The sequence below is a fragment of the Trichoplusia ni genome, chromosome 2, assembly GCF_003590095.1.
Source record: "Trichoplusia ni isolate ovarian cell line Hi5 chromosome 2, tn1, whole genome shotgun sequence".
Taxonomy (NCBI): domain Eukaryota; kingdom Metazoa; phylum Arthropoda; class Insecta; order Lepidoptera; family Noctuidae; genus Trichoplusia; species Trichoplusia ni.
This window is the reverse complement of record NC_039479.1, coordinates 1,474,789-1,488,018: the sequence shown is the minus strand read 5'-3', so window position 1 is coordinate 1,488,018 and position 13,230 is coordinate 1,474,789. Positions and strand designations below refer to the sequence as shown.

The following is a 13,230-nucleotide window of genomic DNA, read 5'->3' as shown; positions in this document are numbered from 1 at the left end:
GCTCATGGCTAAGCTATAACTGCATAAGTTAAGCTACGTTTGGTGTAGTTGGCCCGTGGATGGGTGATCATTTATGTTATAACAAGTTTCTCCGTGTTTCGGAAGGCACGTTGAAGCGTGGGTCCCGGCTGTTTTATCATCATATATGAATCTTCAGTCACTCCTTTTAAAAGACTGGTACTTGCGTCTGGTGACACTGACAGCCGACCACAATATAGTCGGAGTAAATGCTAGGAGGATGATGACGATGACGAAATTCAGAACATACCGTTTCTATTGTAAATCGACTTAAACCGACTTAACTCGCCCATTTAAAAAAAACAGTACATCATTCTTAAAAAAAACTAAACTCCATTTTTTTCATGATTCCAATTGGCATCAGATTATCAAAATTTGTATACAAGGATCATTATTCGTGGTTAAGATAAACCGCATACGGGATTCGATCTATGCTATGCTTGACGCGGTTGGTCCGTGGATGGGTGACCATCTTTGTCATAACGAGTTCCTCCGTGTTTCGGAAGGCACGTTAAATTGTGGGTCCCGGCTGTTATTCCTACATCTTTGACAGTCTTTACAGATAGTCAGAAGCTGAAAAAAGTCTGACAGCCAGTGTAACCAAGGGGTATCGTGTTGCCCAGGTAACTGGGTTGATGAGATCAGAAAGGCAGTCGCTCCTTGTAAAACACAGGTACTTAGCCGGTTGGACTGGTAGCCGACCCCAACATAGTTGGGAAAAGGCTAGGCCGATGATGATATTTATTTTCTTCAATCTTCAGCATAGACTAACTTTCTTTGATAAGGCTTACGTCCATACACAAAGGCGATTAACAACGCGTTCTTGGCGTCCATTGTTGTTATGGGAAACCCTATTCACGTATGAGTCATGCTCACACGCCAAAACATATTCGTTATTTAATTAATGCGACGGTAGAACGGTAGGAACCCTAGCCCATTTGTCGCGACCGTTTTTTCGCAATGTGCGTTTTTTAACCGTTTTGATAACAATCTGATGGACGTTGGACGGATGTCATTATTTTTATTATAGCTTTGTTTCGTGTTGTGGCTATTTCTGGAATAATGCAATTGTTATACGTGACAATTCATCTTTATATAGTGTGCAATAATAACTCTGTCTGACCTCTCAAGGGGTTGTAGTATACCTACAGAGTTTTTCAACACTAGCTGTTGCTCGCGACTTCGTCCCCGTGGGTAGAAGATACTATTTATGATTTATACCTGCCCTATTTTTTTTTCACATTTTCCTTTGTACCTTCGCTCCTATTAGTCGCAGCGTGATTGTTTATAGCCTAAAGCCTTCCTCGATTAATGGTCTATTCAACACAAAAAGATTTTTTTGAATTTGGACCAGGTTCCTGAGATTAGTGCGTTCAAACAAACAAACAAACTCTTCAGCTTTATATATTAGTATATAGATTTTAAATTCTGATAAAAAAACCATCAATCTACTTTAAGATCTCACATTTTTAAACAACTGCTATTTTTATAGGCATCAAATAAAGAATGAGATTTTGTTCTTATAAATAAATAATTCCATTCTGTATAGAACTTGGCTCTAATTTAAATCTCCATTCTTTTTGCAGCGAAGCCCTTTTCCAAACATAATGTTTGTATTAAACTTGGCTCTCTTTTTTACAGTTATGTCTTTGGTGCGTTAATTATCACTTAAATAATTCGCCTGCTTATTTATTGCCTGGTGTAAAGCAAAGATTTTCGCAATAATTAAGGATTGCTAAAGACATTATGATTGGCAGGTTTCACAGATATGTCTCGCAGTGAACTACATTAGCGTTATAGAACATATAATAATATTATATGTTATTAATACACTGATTATTATAGCAGGATTTCGTCTGAGGACAATGAACTTAAAACATCTGGTTTATTTATAATCGAATGTTTTGGTATTTTAGGTCAGTACAGTAAGTTTTTATAATTGTGACATGTTACTACTTGTTTTTTTATAGGGTTCCGTATCCAAAAGCTGAAACAGTCTATCCGTCCTTCCTTCATTAGGCTGTACCTCCTGAACGTGAGAGCTAAACAATTGTTTTCACAGATGATGTAAGTATTTATTTTGCCGCTATAACACGAAATGCTAATTACAGTCACAAATTTGTGGGGTGATAAATACATTTTAGATTTCTGCCCAGAAATGTATTTGTCACCCAACCGATGTTTGTTTTTAGTCTATTTTTATCAAACCCTCAGTGACGTGGCCACGTCACATCCCTAACATGCCTGTCTAGTTCATGTTTGCCTTAATAAGATTGTTAGTAACACCCTAAGTCGAAGCTTGATCGCAGAGGTGCCCTCAGTGAACCTGGCTTCTTTCTATCTTTGCTCTGGCTAGAACCTTCAAAAATCTAACGAAAAAGTTCTGTGAAGTAGCGATGACGACACAACAAGGGACCAAGTTTTACCAATGTCTTCCGTGTCGAACAAATAGCTTCTTTATAACATCGAGGAAAAATGTGATAGACGTGCACTTAACACAAATAGCTCTGTAAGATAAATAATACATCTAATAAAAATACTTGACCTAATGCGTAGTATATAAGTGTCAATGAGGATGTCCGGCCATCTCAATATGTTATCAACATTCTCTGATTAGCCTCTCATTCGGACCACCATCTTTGTAGTTAAGACTGTTGTCGAAGCAGGATAATGCAATAGGCGGCTTATAGCGGCATCTCTTTCCCACAACAGCTATAGTTTTTGGTTTGTGAAGAGTGGTAGACACTTTTGAGGTGTCAAAATAGAAATACTTTCTTCAAATATACTGAAGGAAATTAGACATGTATTTAACATTAATTAGCAATCGGATAGTAGTTTGTAATGCGACAAAATTATGTGTTAAGTCTTGAGGTATTTTTATTGTCCCATCGAAAACATAAATGTGTAATGAGAGCCAAGTTAAAGTATAATTTTGACTTCAACGACAAAGGGCCAAGTTCAATAGTCAATCCTGAAATTTATGTATAACACAAAAAAATATAATATTTTTCTTCTTATAGCTTAGGATAGTATACACCGTGATTTTTTTGTCGTCTTACAAAAGCAGCCCAGTTCATGTATCCAATGACTAGAACACATTCATGATAAAAAAATATATAATATATATATATATATATAAATAGTAAATTTAAAATGCAATTTTATTCAATATTATGATGCAATTCGTTTTTTAGAAACACAGCTTTGTTGCGAGCGCGGTCCGAGCCTTGTAACAATGGTGAGGGGCGCGGGCGGCGGCGTTTTTATCATTTTTAAGACTATATTTCAGATTTCTCTTGTTTAATTTTCTTCGTACTTATTATCTTAGTTGATGATAAAAAAATAATAATCGCGCCTAGGGGTATTTTACGTCGGATACATGAACTGGGCTGCTTTTGTAAGACGACTAAAACATCACCGTGTATATTATTTTAGCTCAAGAGTTGTTCTGTAAGTTACTGGAATGGAACTTATATGGATCACAAAAGAAAATATTCTCTCAACCCTAAAATACGATTTTAGGTCTCAAAGACCACACAAAATAACCCGAGACAACTTGACAGTAGTGTTTATTTAATTTTAATCCATGAGTAATTAAGGGTAATCGCGCGTCAAACGCATTAGTAATCCGATGCAGCGGTACAGGGTTAAATATAACTGCAGTCGTAAATAATGGACAGTTTTATTTTATATCACCGATTTGGTTTATGTTCTATTAAAAGATTTAAACAGTTTACACATTTGTTGGGATATAGTAACTCAGTTTTTTTATGTTGATTTTAGTATTTATTTTGCCTATGTGAATAGCAAAGGTAATGATTACGGTAAATAGGTATTAAAAGACTCCATTTTTTGCCGTTTGGTCCTACTGAATCAAACAAAAGTTTTTTTTGCTTCTTTTTTTTTAATGACCTTCTCACTAAGGAATTAAATCGTTGTATCGCGGGGGTTTCATATAAATGCTTGTGTTTCACGAGGATCGAACTCTCGGCACGTCGGCACAGTTGGTTTTACATAGCGACCTAATCATTTCCGCATATGAAAAAACATGCAATGAATTATTTTTATTGGACATTCTTCGTCTTATACAAGACTTACAATATAATAGAAAAAAAGATTTGAAAATAACAACCTTAATCTGTGTGGGAAAGTAATTTATCTACTAAATGTTTTATCGAACATAATACTATTTCAAATTAGAAAATAATTGAATACACCATTCAATATAATGTTGATTTCGTCAGATCACATAAATATGACAATAAAATGCTCTTACCGATTCGGTTTATAATAATGTGTTAAATAGAATTGATCGTGTGGGAGGCATTCCGTTATTGCCTTCGGTTATCATTGTAGCAAAGTGGTGATGATCAATAAAATAGTATTTTATTAAATAGAAATTATTTAAGTGTAAAATATTTATAAGGTATTTAAATATGTTGGATAGACAATATATTATACACAAAAAAGTGCTCTATTCTTCTGTAGTTAAAAAAATATTTACATAGCTTAGCAGCTTAGTAAAGTTATCAAAATGTGCTTTCAAAAACTAAAGTGAAGTGTAAACCTGAACAGAAAAATACATTTTTACACAGAATAAACCAAAGTCTTTACATATAACGACGGAAAAGTTAAAGTAGTCGAAATTTGCCATTCCGTTTCATAAAAATAAAATGCGGACAACATCACATACCTTGTTCTGAACCCAAAGTAAGTTGCTAGAGCACTTGTGTTATGGAATTCAGATACAACGAAGGTACCACAAACACCCGAGACAATGTAGAAATGTGAATTTTTACATTGACCCGACCGGGGATCGAACCCGGGACCTCAGATCTAGCGACACCTTGAAACCGATGCGTACGCCACTCGACCACGGAGGTCGTCATAAAAACTTCTTAACATTAGAAAATAACACCACAGTAAAATAATTAAACACAAAACACCCAAAAATGGATTTGTTAGTGAGATCCCAATACAATCCGAACCATTTTTAAAATTGGTCCTGAGTTCCGAAAATAGTTTAGACCTGTCAAATAGACCATGTTCGCTGTTGATAGGTTATAAACACGTAATAGTTCTAGGTGTCAACGGATAGATGGCGCTGTTCTCAGATTATTTCGTAACAGTTTTCAAATGGCTTTGATGAAAGTAGGCAATTTATAGATGCTTATTTTATTTTATGGTGATTTCTTTGGTAATAAATTGGATGGTTTAATGTCGTGTTCACTATATAACTATTATTTAATTTAGAATCGACATGTTAGCTTTCGCTAGGTTGCCGTGCTTTTCTATGAATTGTATACTATGGTGGTGCAGGTTCGATCCCACCACAAGCAGAGTACCAATCTGAATTTTTCAAAGTTATACAATATGTTGTTTCTTAGTTATTCTAAGATACCGCTGACAAACAGTGAAGGCCAAGATCGTAAGGAAACCCGGATTCCGAATATTGGAATCTAAAATCTTTCCCTGCACAGCCGTGGAGCGTATATAGGCTGGTATTATTTATTTATTTTAAAAAACTGTTAAAGTAACTCTTTATTTACCTTAAATAAGTAAGTATTAAATTAAATAAACTCTGTGTCTGTTAATCACAAGTTCTTGTTAATTTATGCCCATCAACACTATCCAATTTTTATGACAAAGAAAAGATCTAACGCCTATCTATTTAAAAATAAGTTTTTTAGTGAACAATCTCATTATTTCTAGAGCTATAATTACGACGAGCCGACAGGAGGGCGGGCACGTGTCGTGCTATTTATTTACACGAACTATTTATGGTGGTATAGGCAGGTCCTTTTGTGAAGGCGCCAACGAGATGATCCTGACTTCGTTTGGAGAATAAGGAAAGGGGTGGAGAAGATTAACATGTTTTTTATTAAAATTAAGCTTGATAATATGACATAGAATGAAATTATTTAGGAAATATTTCGATTTCAATTATCACACTAATTACTTTGTCATTTCTCTATAGGTAAGTATGCTTATTGTTTATTAAATAAATACGAGTATATATTTTTACCGTATTACTAAGTTACCGGGAACTTTTTTCAAGAATAATGGCAAGTGTACCATTATTCTTGAAAAAAGTTATGCATACTTTTACCCTGATATTCTATACCCGCTATGTCTTTTTTCCCCAATGCCTCCAGAAAAATTGAAGCTTACTTTACTAACTTAAATTATTGTTATCTTTAAAAATAACCAAAATAATTGTGGGCTCCAATCCTCTCTCTATTCGCCTATTTAAAAGAACAGACGCTGTATAGCGCGTCCTAGACAAACAAACACACCGACACACATAGCTACATACACAAATAAACCTTTTTATATCTTCGTTAATTAAAGGCACCCTCCGCCCTTATACCTGGGTATGAAGCACTCTTTGTGTTGAAAGAAAAAGTAAGGAGAAATTGTATGTAAGGCAAAGCCATAGTTTATAGACTTACATAGGGGTTGCTCGCATACGGAACCCTTGTACGTGTTAAGGGTTGGTAGGGGTTAAAACTGCTGAATATTAATGATGATGATTATAACGGTGTTGCATTTTTAAAGAAACCTTTCATTTGGATAGATAATTTAATTATTACAGGAAAATAGAGGTTTCGAAGTTATATAGACGTACAAGAAATAAACGTTTTTCAAAGATGTTTACACTGACTACATGGATAGCAGAATTGTACAGGTCACCAGCACCACGTCGAATAGCAACGAGCGCGACGTGACGCGGTTTCAAACCTCGTGTAGAAACAGCAAATCCACAAATCTTTGTTCTGATCTGGAGTGGTGTATATCTACCCCCAGCGACCCAAAGATTTAATTCCATAGTGCAAGAGACGGTTTTCTAAAGAATTAAATAAAATATGCAACAAAATACAAATCAATATTCAGGAACTACGAGAAACTTTACTGTCTCTGCAAAAACATTGTTTGAAAATCCGTAACGTGTGTTGAGCAAGCTAAACAAGAACTAAATTAAATAGAAAATACCAGGCGCTAATAATTCCAAGCGGGTCCAGTGCCTCTTCAAACCGATAAGGACTTTTGACACCCATGCAATATTCTGTCACACAGCCTCCATGGGAAATGCTACCTTATGCATTAACATTACGGTTGTAAATGTATTGATGGATGGAAGTATAAGTTGTGAGCTTGAACGAGCTGACTGCATTGTTTTTCTTTGTGAGGACAATGCTGAGATGTGGAGAGTACTTCATGCCGCCTATTTCCTATGTGGGCAATAAGGTGCGTGTCCATTTTTTAGGAGAGACGTTTTGCTCATAGTTTTGGTAATAATAAGTGCTAGAAGCATACTCAACTAAACAGTCAAAGATTGATTTAGGATTACTACATATATCTACTGTTTTTAAAGGTCCTGATGGGGACATGAAAATCTTAAAAATTGTCTGTAGATTTGTTCTACTGGAATCTATCATGCTTGTGAAAAGTCCAGACGGACGAAAAATCCAATCTGTCAAGTTGTGCTAAAGAACTAAAGCTCTTGAGAATAGGAACAAAGAAATTTGAATGTATCAATGTAAAAACGAAACAAAATATTTCATCATACGTTAAGTAGGCATACTACACGTCATTAAAGAAAATCGTATAAAAGTGGCTTAAAATGAAATGAAATAGATTTGAAAATATCGAATCATGTCAAACAATGGATACCAACAAGGCATTGTGTATCGAGTAGTCTTGTCACGAACTGTGACGTACTCCACATAATGAAAGCGTAGTGAATGGGAGGACTCTTCAGCCGGACAAACGGCAAGCCAGGCATGAACGGAAAGGACAAACATGAAGAACTTTCTAGCGATCTAGTGCTGTTATGGTAACGGGAATATTGCCCAAGAAGGTTGGCTCAAATGGCCACAGAGATGATGAAACTCGATCAAAATTCTCTTTTATTTTTAATATTAATTATTTTTGGTGGACGAGGTAAGTATATTAAGCCGACCCAGGAAGAGTCGCTATTCTTTTTTCTTTCTAAGGCACTTCATTTTACTAAATTATATTTTTGGTGAGCACTGTGGTAACTCTTGCTGTTCTTTTGTGACCCGTAAGGAACCCTCAGGAACATTGAACCCATGGAAAGGCAAAATGAAATAGCGGACTCTTTTAGAACCTTTAAAGCGATTCTCCATTTCCTAATATTGGCGTCCATATGGGAATTTTAACCACTGCAAATGTTCTCTAGTTTCCAGAATATTCTAGTAAAATCCTAACCCGTAAACCTGAATCTAAGTTCACACGTGTACAATCGAGACCATTCTCAATTCGCGCGTCCTTTTGCTCTAGACCTTGAACTTGGGAACGTTCAAGTGCGAGGATATGCCCAAACCGAGGGTCCTGATTGGCTAATAGCCCAAATTGTCACTTCCTTCGTTCTTTGTGTCACCATGATGGAATGATGTATGGTCTGACGCAGTAATGTAAGCAGAACCTTTGTTTGTTTTCGAGACAAGTGATTTGACATGCAAATATTAAGTGGGATCGAATTATCTTAATCGTGAGTTATTTTCTTTGAGAGTTTCTTTGTTTACGGTCACTGGAAAGTTCCTTAGCTTTTGAGAGCGCTACAGATGCAGGAAAATCCAATTAATGAATTACTCTGCGTCTGTAGGGTATGTAATTTCCATCTTTTTTAAATTCAAAATGTTTAGGTAAATACTACTTGTTTTGAATTTTAAAATAAAAACATTTTATCTAGCTCCCAAACCAGGAAATCCTCAAAGCGGGTCCTGTGATTTGCTGCAAGTATTTTGAGCTATGATCTTAGAGTAGCTAGACCAACTTGATCAGCGTTTAAGATGATTTTGAGTTAGTTTATTTTTCAAATTCTGTAATAATAACAAAATGCAATTTAATTAATTACATATGTCTGTGTTTGATAGGCCTATCGGAGTAGTAGTTAGGAATCGCTGCAAAACCGGTGGTCGTCGGTTTGAACCCCAGTCGGGTTGAACATTTTGTGTGCTGAGCTGCTGTGTCTATTTGTTGTTGCGTTTTGACGGGCCTGTTGGTCTAGTGGTTAGTGACCCTGACTGCTATACCGGAGGTCGTGGGTTCGATTCCCGCCCAGGACAAATGTTGTGTGATGAGCATGATCATTTGTTCTGGTGTCTGGGTGTTATTTATCTATAATATGTATGTATTTAGAAATATATAAGTAAGTTTATCAGTTGTCTGGTTACCATAACACAAGCTCTGCTTAGCTTGGGATCAGATAACCGTGTGTGAGTTGTCCCATGATATTATTATTATTATTATTTCCTTTATTTCATTAAAATACATATAAATTACATTTTTAAATATATATAAAAACAACATACATTTAAAAATATAAAAAATAGTGTCCAACCGGCAACGGGAACAGGGCCCAAGCTGCCGGTGGTCAGGGCTCCAGAGAGAGGAACCTCCTCACGATGCGCGCCGTGTCCAGAAGTACCGCTTTCTGAATCAAACCCTTGACCCAGACGCCCAACGAGAGCCTCCGAAGATGTTGATCGAGGCTCTTGGCTATTAAGCCATTGGCACTTACGACTATCGGGACAATGATTGCCGAGTCCACCTCCCACAAGTCGACAACCTCGTGAGCTAAATCCAAATATTTCAATTGTTTTTCTTTTTCTGCTTTCACGAGGTTCTCGTCATGGGGGATAGTGATATCAACAATCATTGTCCGACGCTCTGATCGATCGATCACCACTATATCAGGCTTATTGGCAACAATAGTCCTGTCAGTGATGATAGATCGATCCCAGTACAGTGTGATATGACCACTTTCGAGAACTGGGTCGGGCACATACTTATAGTACGGCACCTCAGATTCCACAAGTTTGTATTTCAGAGCAAGCTGCTGATGGATAATCCTGGCCACTTGGTTATGTCTGTGCAAGTATTCACCGTTAGCAAGTCAAGACGAGAACATCCCGAAACTATGTGTCTCAAGGATTCACCGGGACAGTGACATGCCCGACAGATGTCAACTGTACCATCCTTAATTATATATTTTCGGTAGTTATTCGTCATGATAACTTCATCCATAATTGCACATACAAACCCTTCGGTTTCTCCAAAGAGATCTCCGAAGCGTAGCCAGGCCACGGACGCTAAGAAATCTACATCGGCCCCGTGAAGGGTCCGATAATAGCGTCCGTGTAGCTCCTTGCTTTGCCATACATCTTTGCGGTCTTTGACGCTTAGTACGACAGGTTTGTGCCAGTTCTCTTTACCTAGAGAGAGCGGAGTGAAGCCCTTATCCACTGCCACCACATCTCGGTGCATCCCCACGTCCACTCGGAGGAAATACTCCCTGAGGTTACATACCTCGCGATTATGGAGGGTCTTGGCATTTAGGAAGCCACGACCCCCACACTTTCGCGGGATATATAACCTCATTACCGATGATCGCGGGTGGTGCATTCGATTTGCGGTGAGCAGTGTGCGGACTCTTCTATCCAAGGCGTCCAGTTCGGTCTGTGTCCACTTGAGTATGCCAAAGGAGTACATTATCACTGGCATGACCCAACCATTAAAGGCACGCACCTTGTTACCGCCCGATAAGGAACTTTTTAGTACCTTATTCAGGCGGCCAAAGAAACGTGTCTGTAACGATTGTTTCATGTCAGCGACATTAATGCCTAACGCCTCTGACATACCCAAGTATTTGTAGGTTTCCGTTGAGGAGAGGGACCTAAGGTTTATAGAATCCGAGAGCTGTATGCCCTGGGATTCTACAATCCCACCTCGTTTTACATGCATGACTGCACATTTGTCAACACCAAATTCCATTCTGATGGAATTACTGAAGCTTTCAGTAATCTTCAGTAACTTCATCAGTTGCAACTTGTTGGAAGCAAACAATTTCAGGTCATCCATGTACAACAAGTGGGAGATTACCTGGCTTCCTCTCCGCAACGAGTAGCCCAGCCTTGAATTCTCAAGCAGAGTGCTAAGAGGATTCAAGGCTAAACAGAACCACAGGGGACTCAAACTGTCACCCTGAAATATTCCCCGCTCAATCCTAATAAGTTGACCGCTCTTTTGGATATCCCGACATCCTGGATAGTGAAGCACCGTAGTCCATTGCCCCATACATGACTTCAAAAAAGTGCGTAGAGTTGTATTGATTTTATACAACTCTAGCACCCTCATGAGCCATGCATGTGGCACCGAATCATAGGCCTTCTTATAATCTATCCAACATGTCGACACACCCTTTTTGGAGCGGCGAACTTGTTGGCAAATAGTCATATCAATAAGGAGTAGCTCCTTAGTACCACGTGACCCATTCCTACATCCATTCTGAGAGGCAGACATGATAGAAAACCGTTCAATATGGTCATTAATCTTTTCTCTCAGAATGGATGTAAGCAGTTTGTAGATGGTGGGTAAACATGTAATGGGTCTATAATTTTTGGGGTCCGTGGTACTACCTGTTTTGTGGAGCAGATGGGTGGAACCAGTAGTGAAGAACTGTGGGAGCACGCCCGAGTCTACGGCAGATTGGAATTGGGATGCTAAGCAACCATGTGAACTTGGTAGCCATTTCAACCAGAAGTTATGCAGTCCATCCGGGCCCGGGGCTTTCCAATTGGCCAACGGACGGACTGCATTGGCTACGTCTTGGGGACTAATATCAATAGCCCCCATTTCTTCTATTCGTTCACACGATTGCTCAACATCACGTATCCAATCCCCCTCAGAGTGGGTTACAGGCGCCGACCAGATGCTGCGCCAAAACAAATTTGTAGCGACATCATCCGGCAGGCGTCCGGCACCCTCCTCCGACGCAGGTTGCTCCCAAGATCTGTACACCCATCTTTGGTCTCTTTGGAACATACGGTTCTGGTGAAATCGGTCCACCCGAGTCTTGTACCGTCGAATACGGCTTGCCCAGGCACACACCTTTTGCTTAAAAAAGTCAATGCGTTCTGTAACTCGGGCGGTGTATTCGCTGGGGCTAATATTAGTCCCAGCAAACGCCCGCTTTACAAAACGCATGACCCTAGGGCGAGTGTTTCCGCCCCGAAACGCAACAAGTTTGGCTATGAGTGTCCTGGCCTCAGCAACACGCTTCTCAATCCTGCACTGCCAGGCTGGAGCCGCTTGCTTAGGCCGTGCAGCTGTGTTATCTCGAAAGGTAACACCAGCTACACGACACGCCGCAACAGCCGCACAGTACAGAAGCGAGTGCGTGTCACCGAGGTCTTCGCTGTTCCCAAAATAACTGGATAGCAGCGAATCCAGGACACCCATTAGCGCCTTGTTTCGGTTGTGCATGGGCAAGCGAGGTAGTCGTGGTCTCTGGTCCCGGGGTGTTGACCGATACTCCAGAACCGCCTGTTCCAATGTACTCCTTATATGATCACTGCACTGGGTACTTACAGTTATAGCACCGTCATCATCTCCCCCGTCAGCAGGGTTGGCAGGCAGCGCGCTTGCAGCTGGCGCTTCCGCTATTGACGGGGTAACGACGACAGGGCTAGTCTGCACTTCAGAGCGCAATCGATCAAGCGTCGCGTCATCCAACCTGTGATTACGTTGGATAACTCGCACTTGATCCGACAAACGTTGTGCCGATACGTCGACGTCCGGTTCAAGGGTCCGAAACAGAGAGAGCATTCTGGCACGGTACGCAGTGAGGTTAGTTCCTCCCCCTGTCGCCCCATAGTAGGCGCGCATGACATTCTCGTTCATGGGTCGAGTCCACTTCATGCGCTGCACTACACCACCGGGAGCGGGAGCCCTGTTCGAGGCCGGTTGGCCTGAGGGCGCCAAGCTACTCGGCGGCCGGCGCCTCCCCGGCCGACGTACAGGTGTTGGCGACGTCGGTGGGGAGTAGTACTCGTCGCTGGAGCTCGACGCGACTGCAACTGCCGGCGCTGGACCTCGGCCCGGCGGCCGCTGCGAGGCGGAGCTCGGCGACGAGCCCGGGGATGGAAGGCGTGCTGCTCTTCTTCGTGTCAACATTTATCTATTCTTGTTTTCTGAGTCGTAAATTACATATTTTATAGTGATGACATATGTCATCGTACATCGGATTTTCATTTTTATTTACTTTTTTATTTTAATATGGTTTCTTGAGTTTTATATGTGCACTTTTACTATATACTATTATAAAAATATTGTTTATTGTATAATTATCGTAAAGAAGTTCGAAAATAAAAATATTCAGAAAAAATAGATGATTGACGGTTGACA

General features: G+C 39.6%; 1 protein-coding gene across 1 annotated transcript; it reads right to left on the bottom strand.

The window, feature by feature from the left end:
• Positions 1–5,262: 5,262 nt before the first annotated feature.
• On the bottom strand, positions 5,263–12,999 carry LOC113501311. Its single transcript, XM_026882429.1, has 2 exons — positions 11,935–12,999; positions 5,263–5,367 (listed from the first exon to the last, which is right to left on the bottom strand). Exons 1-2 carry the CDS (start codon positions 12,997–12,999, stop codon positions 5,263–5,265), a joined length of 1,170 nt encoding a protein of 389 aa, XP_026738230.1.
• Positions 13,000–13,230: the final 231 nt, after the last annotated feature.